The following is a 24,341-nucleotide window of genomic DNA, read 5'->3' on the forward strand; positions in this document are numbered from 1 at the left end:
GAAGTGCCCCAAATTGGACAGGAAGTGATCTGTAAGTGCTTCAAAATCAACAGAAAGTGCCCCAATTTGAACAGGAAGTGACACAGAAATTCCTCAAAATAAACAGGAAGTGCCCCAAATTGGACAGGAAGTGATCTGTAAGTGCTTCAAAATCAACAGAAAATGCCCCAATTTGAACAGGAAGTGACACAGAAATTCCTCAAAATAAACAGGAAGTGTGCCAAATTGGACAGGAAGTGATCTGTAAGTCTCCAAAAATCATGTCCCAAAATCAACAGGAAGTGTCACAATTTTAACAGGAAGTGACAGAGAAGAGTCCCAAAATCGATAAGACATTCTCCAATTTGTAAGGAAAGTGACCCAGAAATTCCTCAAAATCAACATCAGGTGCTCCAATTTGAACAGGACGTGATCTGTGTGCCCCAAAATCAACAGGAAGTGCCCCAATTTGAACAGGAAGTGACCGAGAAGAGTACCAAAATCGACAGGAGATTCCCCAAATTGTACAGGAAGTGACCCACAAATTCCTCAAAATCAACAGGAAGTGCCCCACCTCAACTTGCAACATATTCAGATCATTAAAGTCATCTTATTTATTATTCCTCTCCAATAAATTCACAAAATATTCAAAAGTCAAAAATTCACAATTTTTATACATTCACCTCCAACTTTCCACGTTTTTTATTTTTATTTTTTTTTAATAAACAATTCAAATGATTCCAACTTCAACATGATAAGTTCATTCCCAGTTATTGCATATTATTCAATAGAATTCCAAATAATGCCAAAAATATTTAATTCTCATTTAATTCCCTCAGCCTTCACGCGCAATTTCTCCAGAAATTGCATTCTCTAATTTATCATAAATTTATTTAAGAAATATTTAATTTTAATTGAAATAAACCATTTATATAGTTAGTATAATTTTCATTTCTATAATGTTTTTCTGTGTGCTTCAGATCAATTTCTTAAATAAGAAAAATTTAGAGACAAGCTTTTTGCACGTATATTACAAATCTGTTTTTTTACTCAAAAAACATTTTTGTCTGTGTTTTAAAGGAATGAAAAACAACAATTCAAATGAAACTTATGGAAAAGATTGATACTCCCATGTATATTTTATTTTTTTTTTATCATGTTTTCTGTGTGTTTTGGAATAAGTGTGTTAAAACCTCATAAAATGTAATATATGTTTTTATTAGAAAGCGAACATAATGGCTATTGAGCGTACCACCAAATTGTTTGCTTTAGTGGAAACTCACATAAGACACACGAGTTTCCCAAAAGCTTCTGGCGGTGAGCTTGAAGGAAAGCGGATCTTCTCGTGTTGCTTATAAAGATGAGGAACGAGCGCCCGGCTGCAATGTGGAGTCTCTCATGTCATTTGCGCTCAAATCTATGTGGAGACAGGCAAAAAAAATAAAAAATAAAAAAAACCTTTAAGTCGTACACTGCGTGCACGCTCGGCCACCTGCTCGTCCGTTGGGGAATTTGACATAAGTCATCCCGGAATGTTCCCTGTCCTCTCAAGACGACCTGGTACTAGTTGCATCACAACTCCACCCAACCTTAGCTTTTCAACTAACCCCAACATAGTTCATTAGATGTCACAAGATATAGACGAAGCTCCTTTTTTTGTCGAGATTAGGAGTCTCAAGTCACTTTTACTTCCTTGACATGAATATGCCATAAGATGTATTCAAAGCACTGATTTTGTCTTAATGAAGCTCTTTAACTCACGTCAACATTAACGCCTTAGCACCAAGATGTCACATGACGCCAGGAAAGCACTACTTTTGGATAAATGAAGGTCCTCAACTCAATTCAACAAGCTGCAGACAAAGCACTACTTTTGTTAATACATACTGTAGTTCCTTGACACCTAGATATCAAGAAGATTTTTGTGTAAATGTAGCGCCTCAATTCTCCTCAGCACATTTCCCTGGTATGGAAATGTCAAAAAGATGGCAGCAAAGCACAACTTTTGTCTAAATGAAGCTCTTCAACTCACTTCAGCATATTTCACGGGCATGTAAATATTAAAGGGATACTTCACTTATTTAGCCCATCAGCTCACCTATTTTCTAGGTTTGGTCATGTGACATTCACAAGCTGAGCTGTGATTGGTTACCTGAGCCCTTGTGATGTCATTTTCAGTCAACAGCAGGTTGCAAAATCTGTTTTTAAAGGTACTAATTGTACAGGAAAAATAATGAAACTATCAAAATTATTATAGGCAAAATCTTAATGTTTGACAAGATGACAGCAAAGCACTACTTTTGTCTAAAGGAAGCTCCTCAAATCACTTCAGCATAGTTCCCTGGAATGCAAATATCAAAACGATGACGGCAAAGCACTACTTTTACCTAAAGGAATCTCCTCAAATCACTTCAGCTTAGTTCCCTGGCATGCAAATATCAAAACGATGACGGCAAAGCACTACTTTTACCTAAAGGAATCTCCTCAAATCACTTCAGCACAGTTCCCTGGCATCAAGCTGTCTCAACGTGCAACAACACACATGCAAACACACACACAAGAATAACTGTATCCGTCTCTCATCTGTCCGAATACCAAGCTGTCAATCACACAGTGGGGAGGCGGGGCTGCGTCCAAACGCTTCCATCTCTCAGGCACAACATGTGCGCCCAAAATGCCCGCCATCTTTCTCTCATTTACGCCCCCTTATAGAACGAGGATGGTGCGAGCTATAAATCAACTCTCAAGTCTTCAAACTACTTTTCTAGCTTCCTAGCTTAATACTAGTAGAGTTAGCAACACAGAGAAGTGAGTCATCTTTACGCTGCTGTGAAAGGCATGAGGGTATTTTGGGCTTAATTCCAACAGTGGGCGATTGTTATATAAACCAGCAGAACACATTGGAACAATGGAGATAGAAATGTTGGTTTTGTTGTTGCTGCGGGGGCTTTATTTAAGCGAGAGTGTGTTAACGTTTTGACGGACAACCGTGATCTTATCAGGCCTTTGATGGCGGTCCCGAGAAGATGGCAACCCAGGGAAGAGAGTCATCCAAAGACACCTGCAGCAGCGATATTGTTTTGATTCCCCGCTAAGGTCGTCCCGGGCTACGAATGACCCAGCCAGGCTCATGGGAAACAAGGAAAAGTACAAGAGACTGATTGAGACCTGATTTTAAATCAAAATAAAGGAATGAATAAGATGTTCACCTTCATGTACGTCTTTGGAAAAGTTAAAATATGGACAAAAAAACAACTCCAAATTCATCATAAATATTTTCGTGCACTGTGAATGATGATTACACGATGAAGATGAAAATGCTATTAAAGACTATAAATGATTGACAGCAGAAAGCTGAATGTGGGTTTTTAGGTTTTAATAAGATTGACAATAAAATAACATTTGTAAATTTATTGTATTAACATTTAGAATGTGATTAAAATATTTTATAATACATTTCAATTCACTTTTAGCATTTACAAATTAATTAAAATTTGGTACTATTTTTCTCTTGTTAAATTTTTTTTTATTTTTATATTTAATTTTAATTAACCAATTTTTACTATTTTTTATTTTTCAAATGTTTATTTTAAAATTATTTAAAAAATATATTTTTAACGCTCAATATTATTAATTCAAAAGTTTTTGTGATTTTTTAATTTATTTGTAATTAATTAAAATACAATAAAATCATATTGAGAGTATTTCATTATCATTGTTCTGTATGTTGTGACAAAGTGATTGCAACACCAGGCACACTTATCTGTCATGAACATGTAATATGATTTTGTCTAGTCTAGTCATGATCCGTTTTGATTAAGGAAGAACCCATGGGAATGAAATTTTAAACAATTTAACGAGACAATGAGGTACACCTGGATGGCACGAGTGTCTGGAGGTAGCTGTCAGCTGACACAGGGAACAGGGTTGACGAGAAGAGGCGGGGACATGGGGACAAACTATGAAAAAGGGAAACATGACGACATACTGTAACATGAAACGAAACAAAACCTAAATTAAAATTGTCAGCTAAAACATAGCTCGTGACAATTTTGAGACATTATGAAACATTTTGATGTTATTGAAAATGGACATTTCCAGTTAAAATATTTTTGTGTGTGTTTTAATTAATTGACTAATTAATAGAATAAAAGTTAATTTAAAAAATATATACAATCAAAACAACATCAAAACATGTTTGTAAATTAAAATTTAGTTTACAGAATAAATCTAGCTGAAATTGAAAATCAATTGTTTCAAATGAATTGGATTATTATGGGAATGCTGAAAGCATCCTACATATGCTATTCGGATTTTTATTCTCCTCCCTTTTTTGCCGAGAAATATTTTTACCGTTCAAATTTCCACTTTCTTCAAACATTTTCATCTCACCTTCCAGGATATATATCGGCTGATTCCGTGTTTCTGTAAAGTGCTTTGTGACAGCTAAGGCTGTTTGAAAGGGCTATATAAATAAAGATGACTTGACTACTGCTACTACTACTACTAGTAGCAGTAGTAGTAGTAGTAAATAAGTTAATTACTTTGTAATTTTCACAGAATTTATCCTTCAATTTCCTTTATAAGCATTCAGCTGAGCATTCAGGTATTAGCTTTCAGCATTCCCATACAATTTCTGCAGAAATTGCACTTAGTCTAGTTTTCAATGAAGAACCCTATCAGAGTGGCAGCTGCTGGAACAATTTCACCCATCGAACTTTATGATCTCCAAAGTGCTTCCTCCCACTGGGGGGTCCGCAAAGGGACCCCCCCCCCCCCCCCCCCACACACACACACACACCCTTAACTCCCAAAACCCAAGTTCATACCGGTGCTTCAACACCAACCAATAAAGGCATCATCATCATCCAGTGTCACAAAACTCTTCCACAGAAGGTTAAACCGGGATATGTCGAGCTAAACGTGAGAGCGGACAAAGTATCACTTTGGCCCGGCGTGATTTGCATGACTTTTCAAAATAAACACCCCGAAGGGATTCGAATCGTTAGCGTGACTACTTTACTGCCGCTGATTCGCGTCGCCTCAAGACTGTCGGTTGGCCGTTGTCGCGCCAACTCATACAAGAACTTCAATAGATAAAACAACAATTTTCAATATTACTTTCTGTATCCGCTGCAGATCTAAAAGGATATATATTTTTAATGCCCTAATTCAAGGGTCAGACGATTCTTCCTTTTGCATTTTACTTTTTGTGCACAAAATGATTCAATTGCATTTTAGTGACAGTGAATGGCAATTTGTTTTCCGTTTCGTTTGTTAAAGAAAAACTTTCTTTGCTAATAACATGAAAAGCATGTTGGAACTAGCAGTTGTCTCCTTTCATGCAGACAGAATTTCACCTGCTTTTAACCTCATCCTGTCACAATGATGTGTCAGATTTCACACTGACTCATTCTTTCACTTTTATTCTGACTAATATATATCAACAAAATACAAAGATATAAATCAACATAAATAATATTATTGTCAAAATTGTGACTGTTCAAACATGCAGTTATACATTTTTCAAATAAATAATTAAGCTTTTTTTGTGTGAATATTGTTTATTTTGAGTCATTCTTCAATTCTATGAAATAGACTCATGTGCTGCTGTTTTGATTAGCAAGACTTGAAATGGGCTCAGCATCTATTTGAGTGAGGCGTTGATTATTTGGACGAAGCGGTGTTGTCAAAAGTGTATTTTAGTCATGAAACGAAATGAATTTTGCATGTTGTTTATGCAACAAGCCCTTTTTCTTTTCATCACAGTTTGCCCTCAAACAAGCAACGATGGCGGAATGTTTCATGTAAATAGGCGCTCACTTGCCACATTATTAGGCATGGCCGGGTTATCCGTTTACGTAACACGACACGACGAGCGTGCACCACCAAGTTCAAAAGCACGGAGCGGAAAGCTAAAAAACAACAACAACAACAACAACAGTGTCCTGAAAGCATACAAACGCACGTTTTGAATGACAAAGAATCACTAAGAAAGTTTAGTTCCACCAGAGGAAATAATGGACAAGAAATCATTGTGGCCACCAAAACTTGAGTGGGGACCTTCTCATTGTGAGCTCTCTAGTTAACAGTGGTTGTCAAAGTGTAATTTAGTACTACTCCCCCTCGTGGTATGTGAAAGAATCACTAAGTACAGCTCAGTAGTATTTTATTTTTTTTGGGTATGCTTGCATTTAATTTTGAATAAATGTTGGCTTTTTATTTTTTTTTTTCAATTTTCTAAATGCATGGTATTTTTTTTCTTTTTTTTTAAATATGTTTATTAATTTCCCCCCCTCAAATTACGCAATAAAACATAAACATAACTTTATATATTATATTTGCATATCTATTATTAAAGTATGCCAAATATATCTGCAGTAAACTGTATATACTGCTTTTTTCAATTAAACGTATTATCCCTTCGTATTGTAGGTTTAAGAAACCATTTTAAAGTTTGAAATCATAAAAAATATGTATACTTTTGAATTTTTTATTTTTATGGATGTATGTTTGTATTTTATTTTGAATAAATGTTGGCTTAAAATATTTATTTTGTTAAAACATTTTATTTTTCAACTGAATCATAATTTCAACTTTTTTTTGCAATTTTCTAAATGCATAGTATTTTTTCTTCTTTTTTAAAAATGTTTAATAATTTTTTCTCCCTCAAATCACACAATAAAACATCCTTATCAGCAATGAAACTTACATTATATCATCCTATTTCATCTTGTCTCATAAATAAAACAATAACTTTGCATACCTATTATTAAAATATATCAAATATACAGTATATACAGTAAACTGTATATACTGCTTTTTTCTCAATTAAATGTATTACCCTTCATATTGCAGGTTTAAGAAACCATTTTAAAGTTGTAATGATAATAAGAACACGTATACTTTGAATGTTTCATTCTTATGGGTGTATTTTAATTAAATATTCCATTACGATCTCATCTCATGACACCTCAACTTATTTTTCTTATGTCCAGTTGGCCCCTTGCAAAATACCACCTTGCCACCTTCCTTCCCTTCCTTGTCTCCTTGCTTCCTCCTGATGTCATCTTCATATTTTAGCGGCTCTAACGCTTTATGTTTTTCTTCCTTTCAAAGAAAATTCCGATACCTGGAGCGCCTTCAAAAGACAAAAATACCTGTTCCATCTGGCGGAGGCCAAGTTATTTACGACAACCTGGATTTTTTGTTGTTTTTATTACATTCAAAGCCTCGAATTACCGCGCCATTCATCTTGACGCTCACACGCCGTCCTCGGGAGGCGTTGCTATTTTTACTCGAATAAGACGAGAAACATCTCCCAGCTTTTGAAAAAGGGGGCCGACATGCCTGGAATTGTCGCGCTGATTCCTTTTCCAGAGCACAGCTGGGATAAGTTTGTTCAAGCAAATTGCTGGGCGCCCCAAAGAAGTCCCTCAGTGAAATGTAGACAGGACCCTGGATGACGGCCAGCACCGGCGAGGCAAGCGCAAGGGGGGAGACGACACCTTGTGAACGCTGAGGTTTAATTGTGTTGGTAAATGTCAGGGAACGATGACAGGTTTCTCTTTGGTGTCATCCGCCGCGGGACCCCCAGTGGGCGGACCTCGTGGTCCGCACATGTGGAGCAGCCCCCGCATTTCTGACTAAATAAGTCATTCGGATTTTTTTGGGCGACGTCCGACTGGAGATACGATACAGCTGAAGCGCTACATTGAGTTGCCCCCAAAGTCAGACAATATGGAGATCACATTTAAAATCTCCAGGGGGGGCGGGATGAATCAAAAGTCATTTGAAATCTCACGAGATCTCAGCAAGTCCCATGAGACTTTATGTTGGTGAGTGTCTAAAGGGGTGTGGTGCTGACGATCACTGCCCAAATACAGTTCAATTGTACTCAGGGATGGACTGGCACAAATAAAATAAAATAAAATAAAATAAAATAAAATCGGCCCTTTTGACTTAGGCACACTGCCCCAGCCCGACTAACATGCAGTTCTGTCACTGATGTTTCAGTTTGCTATCTATATTCAAAATGTATAAATGGGCTGTTCCCTCTAATTTGTGGGCTAGTCTCTTGGGGTAAAATGGAGGAAAATAAGAAGTAAAAAGCACTGCATCGGCACCAAAAGAGGCCGGCCCACCGGGCATCTGCCCTGTATGCCAGATGGCCAGTCCAGCCCAGGTTGTACAGTCGTCCTGCACTATTTCATATATCAAACATCTGCGTATAATTGATGGGAACTAAAATGCATCGCAAAAGTAATGTTACATTTTTATTTAACTATAAAAATTATTGAAAAAATTAATAAATAAATAATTATATATATATATATATATATATATATCCATCCATCCATCCAATAAATAAAATAAAAATTAGTTTCCTAAAATTACTAAAAGAACGTATGGCACAAGAACATGCTTTTTGAAAAATTGATAATAGAAATGCACTAAAAGACCTTAATGAAAGATCTGGAGGAGTGTGTGTGTGTGTGTTCTTGTACATACTACATTGTGAGGACCAAAATACGTCTTTATCCAACAGAATGAGGACATTTTTGTGAAGTGAGGACATTTTGGCCGGTCCTCACTTCTCAAGACCTCTTTTTGAAGGTCAAGACTTGGTTTTAGAGTTTAGGTTTGAATTGGGTTATGGTTGGGTTTAGGGTAAGGGTTAGGGTTAGGCAATCATTTTTGATGGTTGGGGTTAGGGTAAGGGTCTAGGAAATGCATTATGTCAATGGATGTCCTCACAAAGATATATGTACAAGGATGTGTGTGTGTGTGGGGGGGGGGGGGGGTGTGTCGGGGGGTTGTCATAGTTTTGAACTTCGATTAAGCATTTACACTTCTTGTCAGCTTATTCCATTTATGTGCAGCATAACAGCTCACTGCTGATGCACCGTGTTCGCTTTGGACTCCGGGCTCCACTAATTGAACTGAGTCTGCTGAATTCCATCCATCCATCCATCCATTTTCTTAACCGCTTGCGGCTCACAAGGGTCGCGGGGATGCTGGAGCCTATCCCAGCTGGCTTCGGAACTGGTTGGGACACAGACGAACAACCATCCACGCTCACAAGCACATCTAGGGACAATTCGGAGCGCCCAATCAACCTGCCATGCACGTCTTTGGAATGTGGGAGAAGACTGAATACCCGGAGAACATGCAAACGCCACCCAGGAAAGCCGGAGCCAGGACTTGATCCTGCGTCCTCAGTACTGGGAGGCGGACGTGCTAACCACTCATCCAACGTGCCACCCTCTGCCAAATTTTAAATTTGTCTATTGATCTGATGTAGTGGGTCAAACTGAAGTCATTTTTAAATAGAACATTTCTGATTTAAAACAAAAATCCTTTATTTAATAACTTTTTTATTATTATTAAGCCTACAGTAGCCAGCATAGCATAGCCAAGAAGCCAACACAGCAGGAGGCTTGGTGGCGCCTTTGAACCCAAACGACTGTAAGAGACTTTGCGCTACCTTTTTCACATTTTCCCCACTTGACGGCGACGCTCCGCTGGGACTTAACGGGAAACAGGTGGACATCCTTAACGGCCGTAAGGAAAACAGCCCAAAAAGCATAACAAGGCCCCTGCGGTTTCCCCCCGTAAGTGTGCCCTCATTTACCATATGCAGCCGCATATATCAAGGATATAATCATTAACGAGCGGTTCACGGGGAGGTCGTGCGCGAGCCCTTCGAGGACCGGCTCCGGGATCGTTTGCTCTCTCCCCTGAAAACCACAAGAGAGCCGGCCTGAGCAAATGTTATGCTTTGCATGTTTCACAGAGCTCAGTGGCCACTATTTCCTTTCACTAGCAATGACAAATCAAGACGCAGGGATAGAGTTGCCACTAATGGCTTATCCTCTGCGGATTTCTTTCCTTTTACTTTTTTTTTTTTTTTAAGGGAAATTTCCCTCAGCATGCCAAGCGATTCAACATGCATGACCCGACGTGTTGAGATTGAGCTTAAAAAAAAAAAAAAAAAAAAAAAAAAAAAAGGAAGTGATGACATCCTCATTGTCTCGCTTCACTCTAAATAGAGAAGTGAGGTGCTGGCGGAGATCCTCGATTGGGATGTAGCTGCCGCAACCAAATGGCCTACGGGTCGGTGGTTTGTTGGTTACAGTAATAATGTATACGTAATTAAATGCACTTAAATAAATACTGCTCCATCCGGTGAAATGACGTCATTTGCGCAACCACACCCCTAAGCTCAGCATCGATCCATCATCAAACCGAATTGCCCACATTTTTCGTACCACAGACCTACAAAAACTTAAAACTACATGCATAGTCCCAAATGAAAAATCATGGCGGACGACAGAGATTTCTACTTCCTGTTTCTTTGTTTTCATTAATTTTGTTATGTGTATGTAAACTGTTCACTCTAATATTTTGTATTGTTCCTGTAAATTGTTGTTGTAAATAAAGTTTGTTTAAAACAACAACAACAACAACAAGAACTAGACTAAGTGCAAATTCTGGAGAAATTGCGTGGGAATGCTGAAAGCTGAATGCTAATAGCGGAATGCTAAGATTTGAATGCATGTGGAATGCTTGTGACGTAAATTGAGAGATAAATTATGAAATTATAACCTCCTGGTTACTGGACTGCTTTAGCAACTGTGCCACCGAGCAGTATCAGACATGTTATGGAAGTGGGCATGGAAAGTGATACTTAGAAAAAGTTAAATGTCTGCCCCATTGAAAATGAATGGGGAAAAGTTGATATTGAATGTTAAATTGTGAAAACACTGTAAGTAATGTGGAATCAGACGATATATACACCGGGAGGCATGAATCTTTTAAGCTAGTTGAAATTTGAACATTGTAATTGCAAGTATTATGTGGGAGTTGTTACGCGGGAAAAAAGTTTGGAGAATAAAATCATAACAACTTGGGAGTGAAGCATTCCCCCAAAAAGTGTTGTTCGTAGGTCATAGGTGCTCTACGCTGCCCCCTATAGTCTGGGAGAACAGTTTTAATTTTAGAATTACATTTAGTGTCAGCCTGATTTCGTAAATGGTCAAGCATAAACCAAGCTAAGGCGGATATACGGATATTCTCGACTGGAGACTCAGCTCCTCTCTCAAGTTCTCAGTACGGCAGTAATATATACCGATAGTCATTCTTCGTAGACGATAAAGAATATATGCCTGTGAGCATTGTTATTAGGTCTTAAATACATACAGGAAACACATTATAAAAAAAGATATATTATTATACCAGTATGAGGGCTAATGTTCAGCCACTTATAATAACATCTCAGACTTTCCTCATCATTCTGCTACATTTTCGTGATGTTTGCACTTGAGTTGAAACAGTCAGCACACCATTCAATCAATTCTGAGGTTCACGTCTAACAAACAGAGCCGACCGAGGTAATTTCAGGTTACTAATATCCGTAAACGTGCTCTAGTGACAAACCTGACGTACTAATCTGCAAGTAAACACACACGAGCATTGACAATACAATGCATGATTAATGTAAAAGGATGACAAAAAGTCTGACATTAATGTAATAGAACAGTATATGCCAGGCTATTTATTTTTCAAGACATGAATTTATAAAAAAAAAAAAAAAAAGTGATTTTGTAATACGTGTGGGAATGTTGTAACATCTCAATGAAAAGAGCAAAATGCAGTTGTACAAGGCAGCAATGAAACATTTTAGCAAAATCACAATTACTGTTGAGCAACTAAAGTAATTACAATTAACAGTACTACAAGGTCCAGAACATTGCTAAAATAAATGAAATGTGAAATTATCCAGAAATACCGGTAAAAATACTAGCAAATATTCTATGAAAAATTCACAAATATAAGAAAAATGACAAGACAGCCAAAATAAAGCCGGTGAAAAATACAAACCTATTTCTTTAAAGAAAAAAGGGAAAAAATACAAAACTACATATTAACTAAATATTAGTTGACAAAAGCACTCATGAGGAAAAAAAATAAATATTTCTGTACACAAAATTAAAAAGAATTTGGTGAAAAATACTAAGTAAAAAATACAAAACAATGTACAGTATTTAAAAAAAAATACAAATAAAATACAAAATGTTAGATAAAACACATAAAACACAAAATATATAAAATAGACAAATCAAATGGAAAAAAAATCACAAATTATATATAAAAGAACCATTTGGAAAAAAATACACAATATATAAAATACATGAAAATAGATTTAAAAATTGGATTTAAAACAAAAATTCTAAGATGAAAAATACAAAAGTAAATAAAACAAAACAATATTACAGTAACAAAAAAGGGAAAACAAATAGAAAAATACTTAGAAAAAAATAAAAATCATTAGTAAACGTGTGCATATGTATTCTGTCCTATCTATATACAGCACTCTTGTAAACTCTTATTTCCGAAAAAGAATGAGCACTGAATTGCAGCAAGAGCAGGGAGCGGGAAGAGAGAGCCATTTTGCTTTCTTGAGCAACACGCACCAATTCACGTATCCATCGCGTTGTTGATGCACGTACTGAGCCTGATTGATTCCTTGTTTTTCTAGCAAAGTACACCGCGACCCAGCAGGTTGACGCAGGCCCCGACACAAGCTACTTTCATACGAACGCCTGACCTCGCCCTGCTAGAAAAGAAACAGCCAGCGTACACATACTCCACAACTCTGACAGGATGGCTTATTCCGTTTTTCTTTTTTTTGTTGTTGCTCGTTACATGCTTCTCTGACACGTTTCATTATCACCCGCACAAAAGCGACAGTGAAAGACGACATGATCCCTGCCGCTCATTCATCACGGGGCCCGAGGTATATCCGCGTCGTTCGGGTCCATCAGCCGCCCGGGCTGAAACCGGAGCCGATTTCTTGCTAAATTCCGCCATTAGTCACAGGCCCGTGTTTCAGGGATTAGCCAATCCCTGCGAGAGAGTGGGGGCAATTGTCCGTCTGGCGCAGCGTGTTTAAGTAGTGTTTGTTTAGCGAGCATTTCTTTAAAGTGGTGTCATGCTTTTAAGAGGGGATTGGCCGGCTGTAAAAAAAAAAAATTCCGGGGCCCTTTTGAGGTTTGCAGTGATCCGAGCACAAAGGAGTGTGCGGGGGCGAGTGGGGAAACAGTACAGTAGGTTTCAAGGCGTCTAATGGTTACTTTGTGCGTGGATTAACTTGTTGCGGGGACGCTTAGCAGCGAGCGACGCGATCGCCTTTCGGCAACAAAGTGAGGCGTTCAAAGCGGTGCTGGGAAGTAAGTAGAACCACAGTCGACCCCAGTATATTCGCCGCTCGCCATTGGTGAATTGGCATAAAATCAACTCACCCCCCCCCCCCCCCCCCCCCCCCATTCCATTGCTGTTTATCTGTTGGCGGTTCCGTTGTTTTGCACACTGTATTTTAATCTAAATCTAATTTCTATTAAGTGTAATTACACTGTTCACCACTAGATGGGGGGGGGGGCATACATTTATTTTGAGACGTGCACATTTGAAAGAAGAGTGAAAACAGGAAGTCTTTCAGCACAACGTAGTTCATGTTGAAAAATTATAGCATGCCATAAATTATGCTGCATTCGAGGATGGTAGAAAGTCGGACTTTTCCGAGTTCAAACCAGTAAGTGGGTACGGGAACGCCCCCTTGAATTTGTAAATTCCATTTGCGAAGTCGGAAAAAAACGACGGACTACAAGTGACATCACTCTATAATGGCGACCCCTTTGGAAACACAGACGGTGAATAGTAAAACACAATGTACTCAAGTATAAAACTAGATAGCTTTCCACGTAAAACAACATACGTGATAGTATGCCGCCATCTCCCTGCATGAAATTATACTACTGAACTGTATGGAATGCTTATGAAATAAGATAAAACCAATAAATGAAGCAAAATTGTGAGAAGGTAAGTTTGCTGGAGGTCAAAATGAGTTTTTTGGACCAAAATAAAAACAATTTCTCACTATCCGCCATTTTGGTTGTTTACTTTTGCCTCCAACGCTTTCAGGTTGCAACTGGGAAAAAACAACTGCCGACCATCCTCAAATGCAGCACAAGTAACAATATTTCAGTTGGGTATTTCTATACCATGGATTTCACTCATTGCTGGAACATAACACATTTTCAAACTATTTTCTGTTATTCAATGAAAATCTGGGCTATTAGCATTTTTTGTGCTAAAGCTAAAGCAACTTTTTGTTGTTGATGAGTTTGAGTTATTGAAAGTGTTTTTTATTTATTTATTTTATTTTTGCTAGCCTTTGAATGCACCTTGTACAGCTCCTGAAAGTTCAGTACGTTTTTACTTGTAGCTTCTACTTGTGTCTAGTCTACTTTGCTTTACAATTTGCCTTTATTCCCCATTTATGATTGTGTATGAATGCCAAAAGATGAATCTAATGACTTAATAGAGTTTATGTAAAGTGCTATGCACATACCATATTAGTTTGTATGATGTCATATCATTGTCCTAGCATTTAATTCTAGGGATAGACCGATTATCGGCCGGGCCGATTTTCGATGCCGATAGTTGGCATTTTGACAAATATCGGCATCTGCCTTGTTACCAATCTGAAGGCTGATAACACTGGTATCGCTCACTGAGCGGTGAATGATTGCGAACGTAGCGAAATTGAGGATTTTCATCAGGATTTTTAAGATGTTTACAGTTTTGCTGACACACTGGGAGCTCACCCTACACTTTAGATTTTTAAAAATAAAATACTGTAATAATAATAATAAAATTAGAAAATAAATTATGTTGAAATTTTGGAAACCTATCTCCAGTAGAAAACATTAGGGAACAATTTAGTTGCTTAGTTTTTAACTTTGTGTAACACATGCTGATGATGACTCTGGAAGCTCCCTTCAATTTTTGTTAGAATTTTTAAACAAAGAAAAAACAAAAAACAAAACATAATTTTTTAAAATTCTGACAATATTTTCTCTTTTACTGAAAATAAATAACGGCTTGCAATATCGGTTATCGGTCTCCTTGGCTACTAATAATCTGTATCTGTATCTGTATCTGTATCTGTATCGGCCTTGACAAAATCATCTATCAGGTCTATCACTATTTAATTCAGGTTAGTTTGCTAGCTAATATGATTGCTGAGCCTTGTGTTAAGGTGGTTTGTTTACTGAGAGCAATCAATGTAACATGGACTCATGCCATTGATGCTTTATGACAAAATTACGTTTCAATATATCCTTGAATATGATATCTTTCAATTAAATTACCCTAATTCCCATGACAAGTTTACAATCAAGAATACTCCTTAGAGGAATACTTGAATCATTGAGCCATTTTCAGCAGTAAAAAGTTAATATTTTGTCTATAATGAATGTGGTAACTTCATTATTTTTCATGTACAATGAATACCTTTAAAAAGTAATTTTTCTACTTGCTGTCGACTGATGATGACATCACCTGTGCTGAGGAAGTAGGTAACGACCAATCACCCCGGGTTTACACCGGTTGCGTGTGCGGTGCGGCTGCGGTGCGTCTTGACTGCGTGCTCCGGACGCGTCAATTTTTTGGCCAATCCACACCGGCTCCGCACAGCTGCGGTCCGGCAGCTCCGTCGCCGACCACTTCACGCCGTGTCTCGCGTGACCGCGCGCGATCATGTGGCATTAAAAACAACGACAAACACACAGAAAGTCTGTGCTCAACAGAGAAGCAGAAAGAGAGGTGGACTTTTTATTTTGTGGTTTTCTACCTCCAATATAAACCTCTCCTCGTCCATGTTCGCTGGTGTCTAAACCATGAATGAGCACCTCGCACGTTAACTCCAGGCCCGTCTATGCCCACATCACGTTTTGCTAGCATGCTTGCGAAATAGGAGCTGGCGAGTGTTTTATCTTGAAAGGTAACCGGAAATTTATTTCGAAACTGCGTCGGTCTTCCTGTCCCGCTCGATGTGTTTTGTGCTAGCTTGCCATTTGCCGGAGGCCTACCGCTGCGGCGTCCGGCAAAAATAGAAAATAGGCTATCCTTGCGGAAGGGCTGCGGCACGCCGCAGCTGAGACGCAGTCGACACGCAACGCACCCGCAAGCAGTGTAAACTGCACCATTCGAATGAATGGAATCTAATTGCTTTCGTCGCCGGAACGCACCGCAACCGCACCGCAACCGCATCCGTTGTAAACCCGGGGTCATGGCTCAGTTTACTGACCAAACCCGGAAAACAGGTGAGCCATGATGTGATGGGTGATGTCATCATCAGTGGACAGCTAGTAGAAAAATTACTTCTTAAAGGTATTGATTGTACATGAAAAATAATGAAGTTATCACATTCATTATAGACAAAATATTAACGTTTCACTGCTGAAAATTGTTCAATGAGTCAAGTATCCCTTTAAATCCCTATGAAAATATACCTAAACTTTATGGAAATATTCCACCTCTTTGTAAAAAAAAAAAAAAAAAAAAAAAAAAAAAAAAAAAAAAAGTAGCAACCTAACGTGGCATTACTAAGCATCTGTATCCATGCGTGCTGATCCAGACGTATACATGAGGTCACACACTTCACGGCTCATCTGCCGCGGTCACCTTAGATTTCTCCCTCCAAGACCGCCATTTGTTATTCCTCATGAAAGGGAAGCGCCTGGCTAGATTTACGGGGCAGGTGCGCCTCGGCACGCCTCCCGTCGCCGAGCGTTCCCGCGGGGGCGCCGCCGTCTGCTCGGCGAAGCCACTCTCTCTCCGACTCGTCTGCCTGAGATCTTTTTCCAAGATGGAGCAAGGGGTCAGGCGGGAGGCCGGTTGGAAGAGAGGAAGCGCTGTCAGGAGGAAACCCGCCTTTGTAGTTGCCTGTGCTGCAGGTGTTCTGCCATTCATTGTTAAAGCGTGCTGTTTAATATTACCGTCCCGGGCCGCCGCGATGCTACGCCTGGGAGAAATATGGACTGTCGGGAGGAACACAAGAGCGCACATGTTGATTTAAAGTAGCATGTGCGCAGCATCCTGCGGGCTCTCGACAGGAAATCTGCAACAATTTTCGGAGCTAATCGCCGGCATGTGAGGTGACATTGTTTTTAACGCGCCGCACATGAGACAATACTGCATAAACATCATTGACAAGATGAGAGACATTTTTACAAAGAGGTTTTATTTGTAAGATTTGCAGCGTTGGTGCTAATGTGAAGTTGTAATGTTAGCGTTTTATGTGGAACCCCAACCATAAGCCTAAACACGAACACAAAGTTATAATTTGGAGGTCGGTGGACAAGTTAATCATTTGTATGGCAACCCTAGCCCTAACCTCAACCGCAAACCATAACAATGGCCCTAACCACCAAAATTACACAGAGTTATTAGCCTAAAACGCTAATCCTAAACTCTAATCTGGGAAAAAAAATACATTTGCTCAACTTTCTTAACTTAAACAAAGCTTTTACTATCTAGCAGATGTATCTTCACATTTCAGTCGGATTAATGAAAAGTTTGCAACTTTTTGCGCACGAAAACAGATGTGGAAGTTGATCCAAAACACACACAATTCCCACACGCTTCATTTTGAGAGTAGTGGGAGGAGTATATGCAAATTGTGGTATTGATCAAACCTGAGACAAATTGCGCCGGCTGATTTTGTAGGCAGTGGACAGAACCTGGTCTCCCATGTAAACATTTTTGAAATGCCAACAATAAAACAAAGCAAAAACTGCAACATATCTATTCAGAATTTTGAAGCTTCTCAATAATATGAGGGCAGACTCAAGGTCAGTCACAAGAAGGAGTCATGCCATGCTGCTTACGACAAGTGTGGTACGAGTACCAGTGGTGAAGCACGGACTCCCTCTAGTGGTACATGAAGAAATCACATTATTAAATCTTCTAACTGCACGTTGAAGTTAAATACAGTGAATCAGAATTTGTTTTCAAGCATTTATTTAAGAACTATTTGGATCATTTTCAATGTGCAATATATGTTGAATCATTTAGGTACAGTTTAAAATTCCCTATATATACATAATTATGAGTATGTAGGTCACTTTTAAAAGATACTTTAGTACATCAACAGCTATTTAAGGGAGTATTTTGCAGATTATAGGTTTATTTATGGAGTATAAAAAGTATCTTCAAGACTTCTGGAGTATTTCAGTACCCCTATGAGTATTTAGATTACATTTAGGGAGTATTTCTGTATATTTTAGCATTTAGGTAACTTTTAGAGAGCGTTCCAGTAGATTTAAGAATATTTACGTAACTTTTAGTTTGAATACATCCGTGAGTGCTTATGTTTAGAAATTAGATTACATTATACGTGACTATTTGGGCCTAATAATCACCTGTATTTTAATGGTGGTCATGTTGGTGTTACCTGAAAAGAACATATATTTTGAGGTAGTACTGATACCTTTGCATCCAGATGCATTGTGTTTGCATGGCTACCCTAAAATGATCAGTGATCAATGTAGAAATATGTCTGTTTGGCTCTTCCAGTGATGCTTTTCATCCCATCATTTCAAACTTCAAATCGCGCTTTTGGTGCTCTCCCAAATTTTTGATTGTAAAACCAACAGAGCTGCATAAATCTTTCCAATACGGCAGTCTCCACCATTTTTACCCCTGTTGCCAACAACACGCGTAATCTATTAGAGTGAGTGTCCGTGCATTTTAGTGCCTACTATTTGGGATCACAGTACAGTAAATCAGGCCCTTTGTGTTTTTCCTGGTCTCTTGTTGCTAGGCAGAATTCGCAGGGCTCTATCTTAAGTGCCCCATTGTCCAATGGGCAAAACAGTGCCCACAGCAGATCCGAGGTTTCGCACATTCCTCAAACAACTAACAAGATTTCTGATCTGCTAGATATGGTGGTGGGGCCCTGCACCTCTTGCCCCTGGTGCAAAAAATGTCCGCCAAAACAAGTGTTCCGACTCTGTGATTGAGTTGTGTCTTTGCTTGGAATGGGACCAAATGGCGTCAAACGCACAAGTGGTGAATGTTTTTTTTTTAGGGCTGCGTGTGTTTCCAATTTTTTTTTTTTTTTTTTTTAAAGGCGCATGTGTTTCAAGCTTGTCACAGTGGATACCTGCCTGCGCAGAGGCGCATCCGGCATCTGTGAGACGTTAAGAGCGCTTCATCTTCGACTCGTCCGCACAGCGAGGGCGTAAAAGAAAAGGTACGACGGCTCCATCTGCAAGTCATATGTGGACAAAATGTGTTTTGCCTTCCGTTCCTTGTTGAATTAGTGCAGCGATGGTATGCAAGTGGTCAGAAGTAACAAAGCGCACACTTTGTTACGGTTCAATTTTTTTTCAAGTTTGTGTACTTGATTTGACAACTTCTGCTTTCTTCTCCTTACTTTGTCAAAATAGGCTTGTGAATTTTTTTCAACGTCAATGGATTTAAATAAAATGTAAATTGAGAGAGGTAAATATGGTTGATATCGCTATTGACTGATTGAGGTCTTTGAGTCTTTATTTTATTTTATTTTATATAAAAAAATAAATAAAAAGAAGTCTCAGCGACATGGAGGAACGTGAACCACGGAACATTAGTGATCAGGACCTACAGAGACGCAATGTGACGACGAAAGCATTTGTCTTGTGCCTGCATAAAAAAAATAAATAAATAAAACATTCTTCTTCTAATCTGAAAAAACACATTCAGTGCTCCCCTGCTGCAAATAGTAAGAATCCGCTACTAATGGAAACCCTCTAAAAAGTTTTATACCTGCCACAAGTTGGCGGCAAAGCACTATACCTAACAGTAAATATTATATTACACAGAGCTTTTGTCTGAGAACAAAAACAACAAATCGAGTTTTTCAATGAATCACATAGGAAATGTTGCCAAACAAAAAAAAAAAAAATCAAATATGTAAATTCACAGCTCATTGTGAAAATGTCAACGAACCAAAAACTATGGGAACATAGCACAAAAGCCTGAGCTAGCTAGCATTGGGCTATCCTAACCAAGTGCTAGCCCAATGCTAACTAGCGCTTGGTTTGAAAAACAAAATTGTTGTTCCTTTCATTGTGTCAGGTTATCAAAAACTGGTCTTTATTATAATTAAAAGTAAAAAATTCATTGCTACTTCTGTACTTGAGTACATGTCTGAGTTAAAAAAAAAAAAAAAAAAAAAAAAAATAGTCAAATCAGTATACTTTTCCAAGTCTTTTGTTTACCACAAGTACGGTTATCTGTTAAATGTGAATACGATTGCCACCTCTGAGACATGTGACTAATGGTTTCTTTCCACTTACCGCCATACTCTGGGATCCCGCGCTTTGAACGCAGCAGCCCCGGCCGGCTGGGATCACCCAAGAAAAGTCGCTCGTGATGGATCCCAGCAGATGCGTCACAGCCACGCTTCGGCGCATTAAGATCAATTGTCAGGTCAAACGCTTTTCCTGTTCTTTGACCCAATGGTGGGGAAAAAAAGCGGCGTTGAAGTCAGATGAAGATGTGAAAACACCCATCTCACAGCATGTACATGGGAAATAATATTAAATAATGCTATCAAACATTAATGAACAGGTCCCCAAACTGGTTGTTTATTACAAATCCTCACAATGATAAAACTGACCCAATTTAGATGGTGCAAAAAAACAAAACAAAACAAACAAAACAAAAAAAAAAATCGTTTTTTTTTTTTTGGTCTAATGTCCACCAAATTTCACATTAATCAGCAAAGTATTTACACACACTTGTGGATACGTAAACAATGACGTCAGCTGTGGCTCCACTGCCTTGCAAGTCTTCCTCTATCTCGTATGTGCAAACATCCACTTGGCTGTCTGCCGCCGACCATAAAAACAAACAAAAAAACAAAACAAAAAAACAAGTACACCACAATGTAAGTAGTGGTCATTCAACATTGTGGCTCATCTCTAAATAAATGAGGGCCGCACCCTTGTTTGCGCACACCTGCAGACGACCAATCATGTGTGTGAATGGGGAGTCTATGGGCCATAAGGACCCAAGAGGATTTGATGCAGACATCCATGCAATTCTAAAAGCAAATCAGGAAGTGTTTTTATAAACATAGAAAAAATATGAGAAGAAAATTAAACATTTAGATGAAAAATGACATCTTCACGTCTGAAATTTTTTATCAGGATTTAGCTATAAAGCATTTCATCTCTTTTAACTGAAGTATGGACATTAATTGAATTATTATTAAAGGATGAAGTGGTGCCACTGTGACTGTGGCGGCCTTTGAAGAGGTTGGAAATTTAAATAAAATGTCACGCCACCGACTGGTCGACCGGAGCCTTTTTCAAGGTGACTGCCACGCCGCAACCGCTCGGCCTTTCACTGCCAAATGATTGCGGCCGAGCCCTTTTTCTGGCTCGCTGGACCTGAGTGGAGCCGCAGGCCGCAAGGTGACTTGGGTGTGTTGATTTGGGTAGCATTTACATCCGTTTCCTGTGTGGATGGCCCAAAAAGAAAAGGGCAGTCTGGGCCCAAGAGGGGAAGTCAAGCTCAAAGATCAAATGCTTTGTTAAATTGAGTCGAGATATTCAAATGAGGGCCCCATGTGCCAGGATGGGGCATTTTCAATGTTCTGTTGCCCAACCCAGGGAGTGCAGGCCACATTGCGGACAGACAATTCTGCAGCTTTTGAGGCTAAAACAAAGGCAAATGAACCAGGATTACTATGAAAGATGGTTTACATTTCTTAATTTGCTCATCACTTTGACTTTAAAGCGTCCACGAAAGCAGCTTCACATAATTCTATCCAACAAGTGTGGCATAAATCAGTAAGTCAGATTACAATAAAGCAAACAAATCTGTGACTTTATCACTACACTTTGAAAGAATAAATATGTATATTTATACATTAAATAAAGCAAGCCTACCAACCAACCAAAATGAAGAACAAGCCAACTACTTTCGATTCCAGCTCCTTATGTTTCACATTTGGCTACGGAAACTGCTGTACATACACTGATTACAAATTAGAAAAACAGTTCTATAAAAAAAAAAAAAAATGGTGCTTTTCCCCCCATCAATTAATTTCAATAGGTAAAATAGCCTTGAATGGGCAACCGTGAGGTGGGAACTGCTGCGCGATGCTGACACCTTATGGTCAATATAAGGACTTCACACAAGGGAGAGAAGAAAAAAAAGAAAAAAAAAGAAAAATCAGTTTGTCACCCTTTTCTAAAGCTTGTTAAATCAATTCACTGCTTTATATACGTCTATTAACGTTTTTCACATAAACTGGTCTTTGCCACTTTTAACTTAAACGTATTTCCCCCCTCAGCACGCCACAAAGTTACGGCATTAGTAGTACAGTACAGTCCAAAACACACCCAGGAAAGAAAACACCATGATCGACAGGGCACAGTAGCCAATAGACAAGAGCGGCGAGGGAAAGAGGCGGGACATCCTGTGAATCCGGCCAATGGGCGACCGTGACAACGAGCTCAACTTTAAATATGTCAGCAAAACAGCACGGAAGGGGGAGTGAACTTGACGACTGCAGTCATATTTTCTAGAAACATTAGATTATTTTTCATCTGCTGCCGTGTGCCACTTTCACTTGGGCCGAGAGGTAAATGATCTCCGCGTGGGGGGGGGTGGGGGCCTTGTCACCTTGTGCGGCGTGTTTTTTTGTTGTTGTTTTTTTTTTAAACCGCGTCGCGCTGCTTGTAGCTGTCAAAACTTTTCTGACGCGGACCGCTCGCTTTGGAAGAGGGAGAGAGAGGGAGCGAGAGAGCTCACAGAATCAGAACCAGCTAGTACGTTAGCCACCTAGCTTAGCGTTAGCTTAGCCGTAATAGCGAGGTAGTGGGAGGTGGGTAAGTGTCAGCCAGAAAATGACCCTAAAAGGCAACATTGCTGGACGTGCGCTAACATATTCGACACGTTCGATGTGACTAAGCCGTGCTGTGGTTACCTGTAAGCCCCGGTCACTGTCCTGACTTTGATCCCACAAGTGACATTCCGCCATGATGGCCACCGTGTTTTTGTGGGGTGGAAGCCATGATCCAATCAACAGACCGCTTCAAGTGTTACCGTGGGAGCAAAAAAAAGCTAACGGCGCTCGCCGTAAATAAGACGCATTTTGATTTGGTACACTACATTATGTTGTGGTTCACGCTAGGGGTAATGTTTTATTAAAAAAAAACAAAAAACGTTGCTACTTGCTGGAATCTGGGGCCCTGGGCGCTCTGTGCCGAAAAGAAAGTGCAGTAATCATAATAACCTGCAGTGCATGATAAAGTAAGCTTTGATTAGAGGAGTTACTTTCACTTTACATTGACACTCATCCCTTTTTTTTCTTAAAAAAATAGTTAGCAAAAATGGAATGTGATCTCTTCAAACAAAGGCACACTTGTGTTTTCATTCAGTCAACGTTTTAATTGGCACAAAATGGAGGAGAAAATGTACTTTCTATTTGACAAAACGGAGAGCTACTGTAAATTGTAATTGACACAAAATTTTGGCATTATTGCCTGTTTGTTTGTTTGTTTAACATATAAACATAAACAAGTAGCAGATAAAAAAAATAAAAGAAAGAAGAAACTTCTAACAATCATTCGTAATAGTTTACATGATCAAAGGGAGTAGGAAGAAGTTTAAAACTATTCTACTCCTACCCCTTATTCTTTGTATCTTTTGACTTATTTCATTATTAATACAGTAAGTTAATACATTTCATTCAAAGAAAATGTGTAATCCTGCTCGTGTAAACAATTGCACTTTAACACATTTGTCAATAGAGTATGTACATGAAATTCATAGGCAATGCACAATAGTAATACATCGTCATACTCGCATATAAAATTTTCATTAAACTCATAATGGTACATACAAAAAAAAATTACATTTCTGCAATTTTACCAGCCCATGTCTGATTCAAATAAAGCTCTTGAACCTTGTTTTTAAACATTTTTTTAAACTCAGCAATTGACTTGCATATTTTCAAGTCAGTACCAAAATTATTCCACAAAATAACGCCTCTTACAAAAACATAACTTTGCTTAATATTTGTTCTTATGTTGATTTTTTGTTGTTGTTGTTGTTGTTGTTGTTGTTGTTGTTGTAGACACTTGTACCCCTTATGTCATAAGGACTCTCTCTAATTTCAAATAGCTTCTGAGTGCTGCGGCAGAGTAGTTTGTTGTAAGCTTTATACATTATTTGTTTTAAATATTATATAGGCGCATACATTTTAAAGTGGAACGTTTCAGTTTGATTCAATATTTTAGCTGACGTTTCAGTATGATACAATGTAGGGCTGGGTATTGCCGCCAACTTCACGATACGATACGTATCACGATACAGGGGCCACGATACGATACGTATCGCGATACATATGTATCCCACATAAGACACATTTTATTTTTTATTTTTTATTTTTTTTAAACAAAATATAGGAAAATTGGTACACTGAGACACATGCCACGTTAAGTTTATAAATAAAT

At 38.6% G+C, this 24,341-nt stretch overlaps 2 protein-coding genes across 5 annotated transcripts in view; one reads left to right on the plus strand and one right to left on the minus strand.

Moving 5' to 3' along the window:
* Positions 1 to 1,237: 1,237 nt before the first annotated feature.
* On the minus strand, positions 1,238 to 23,087 carry LOC144018662 (uncharacterized). Of its 3 annotated transcripts, XM_077521089.1 has the most exons (6): positions 22,811 to 23,087; positions 20,817 to 20,917; positions 20,623 to 20,702; positions 20,169 to 20,274; positions 3,855 to 3,938; positions 1,238 to 1,396 (listed from the first exon to the last, which is right to left on the minus strand). In XM_077521089.1, the coding sequence occupies exons 2-6, from the start codon at positions 20,905 to 20,907 to the stop codon at positions 1,332 to 1,334; spliced, it is 426 nt and encodes a 141-aa protein (XP_077377215.1). In that variant the 5' UTR covers positions 20,908 to 20,917; positions 22,811 to 23,087; the 3' UTR covers positions 1,238 to 1,331. The 3 variants fall into 3 exon arrangements, 1 of the variants encoding a protein (XP_077377215.1); XR_013283492.1 differs by lacking the exon at positions 1,238 to 1,396 and having other exon boundaries at positions 3,717 to 3,938; positions 20,169 to 20,320; positions 20,613 to 20,702; XR_013283491.1 differs by lacking the exons at positions 1,238 to 1,396; positions 3,855 to 3,938 and adding an exon at positions 17,058 to 19,096 and having other exon boundaries at positions 20,169 to 20,320; positions 20,613 to 20,702.
* The window catches only part of smarca2 (SWI/SNF related BAF chromatin remodeling complex subunit ATPase 2), a 41,141-nt gene continuing 39,098 nt past the window's right edge, over positions 22,299 to 24,341 (plus strand). For both annotated transcript variants that reach the window (XR_013283490.1, XM_077521088.1), the window contains exon 1: positions 22,299 to 22,465. The gene's annotated coding sequence lies outside the window, so the exon portion shown is untranslated. The remainder of the gene's footprint in view (positions 22,466 to 24,341) is intronic.

The sequence above is a fragment of the Festucalex cinctus genome, chromosome 5, assembly GCF_051991245.1.
Source record: "Festucalex cinctus isolate MCC-2025b chromosome 5, RoL_Fcin_1.0, whole genome shotgun sequence".
NCBI lineage: Eukaryota > Metazoa > Chordata > Actinopteri > Syngnathiformes > Syngnathidae > Festucalex > Festucalex cinctus.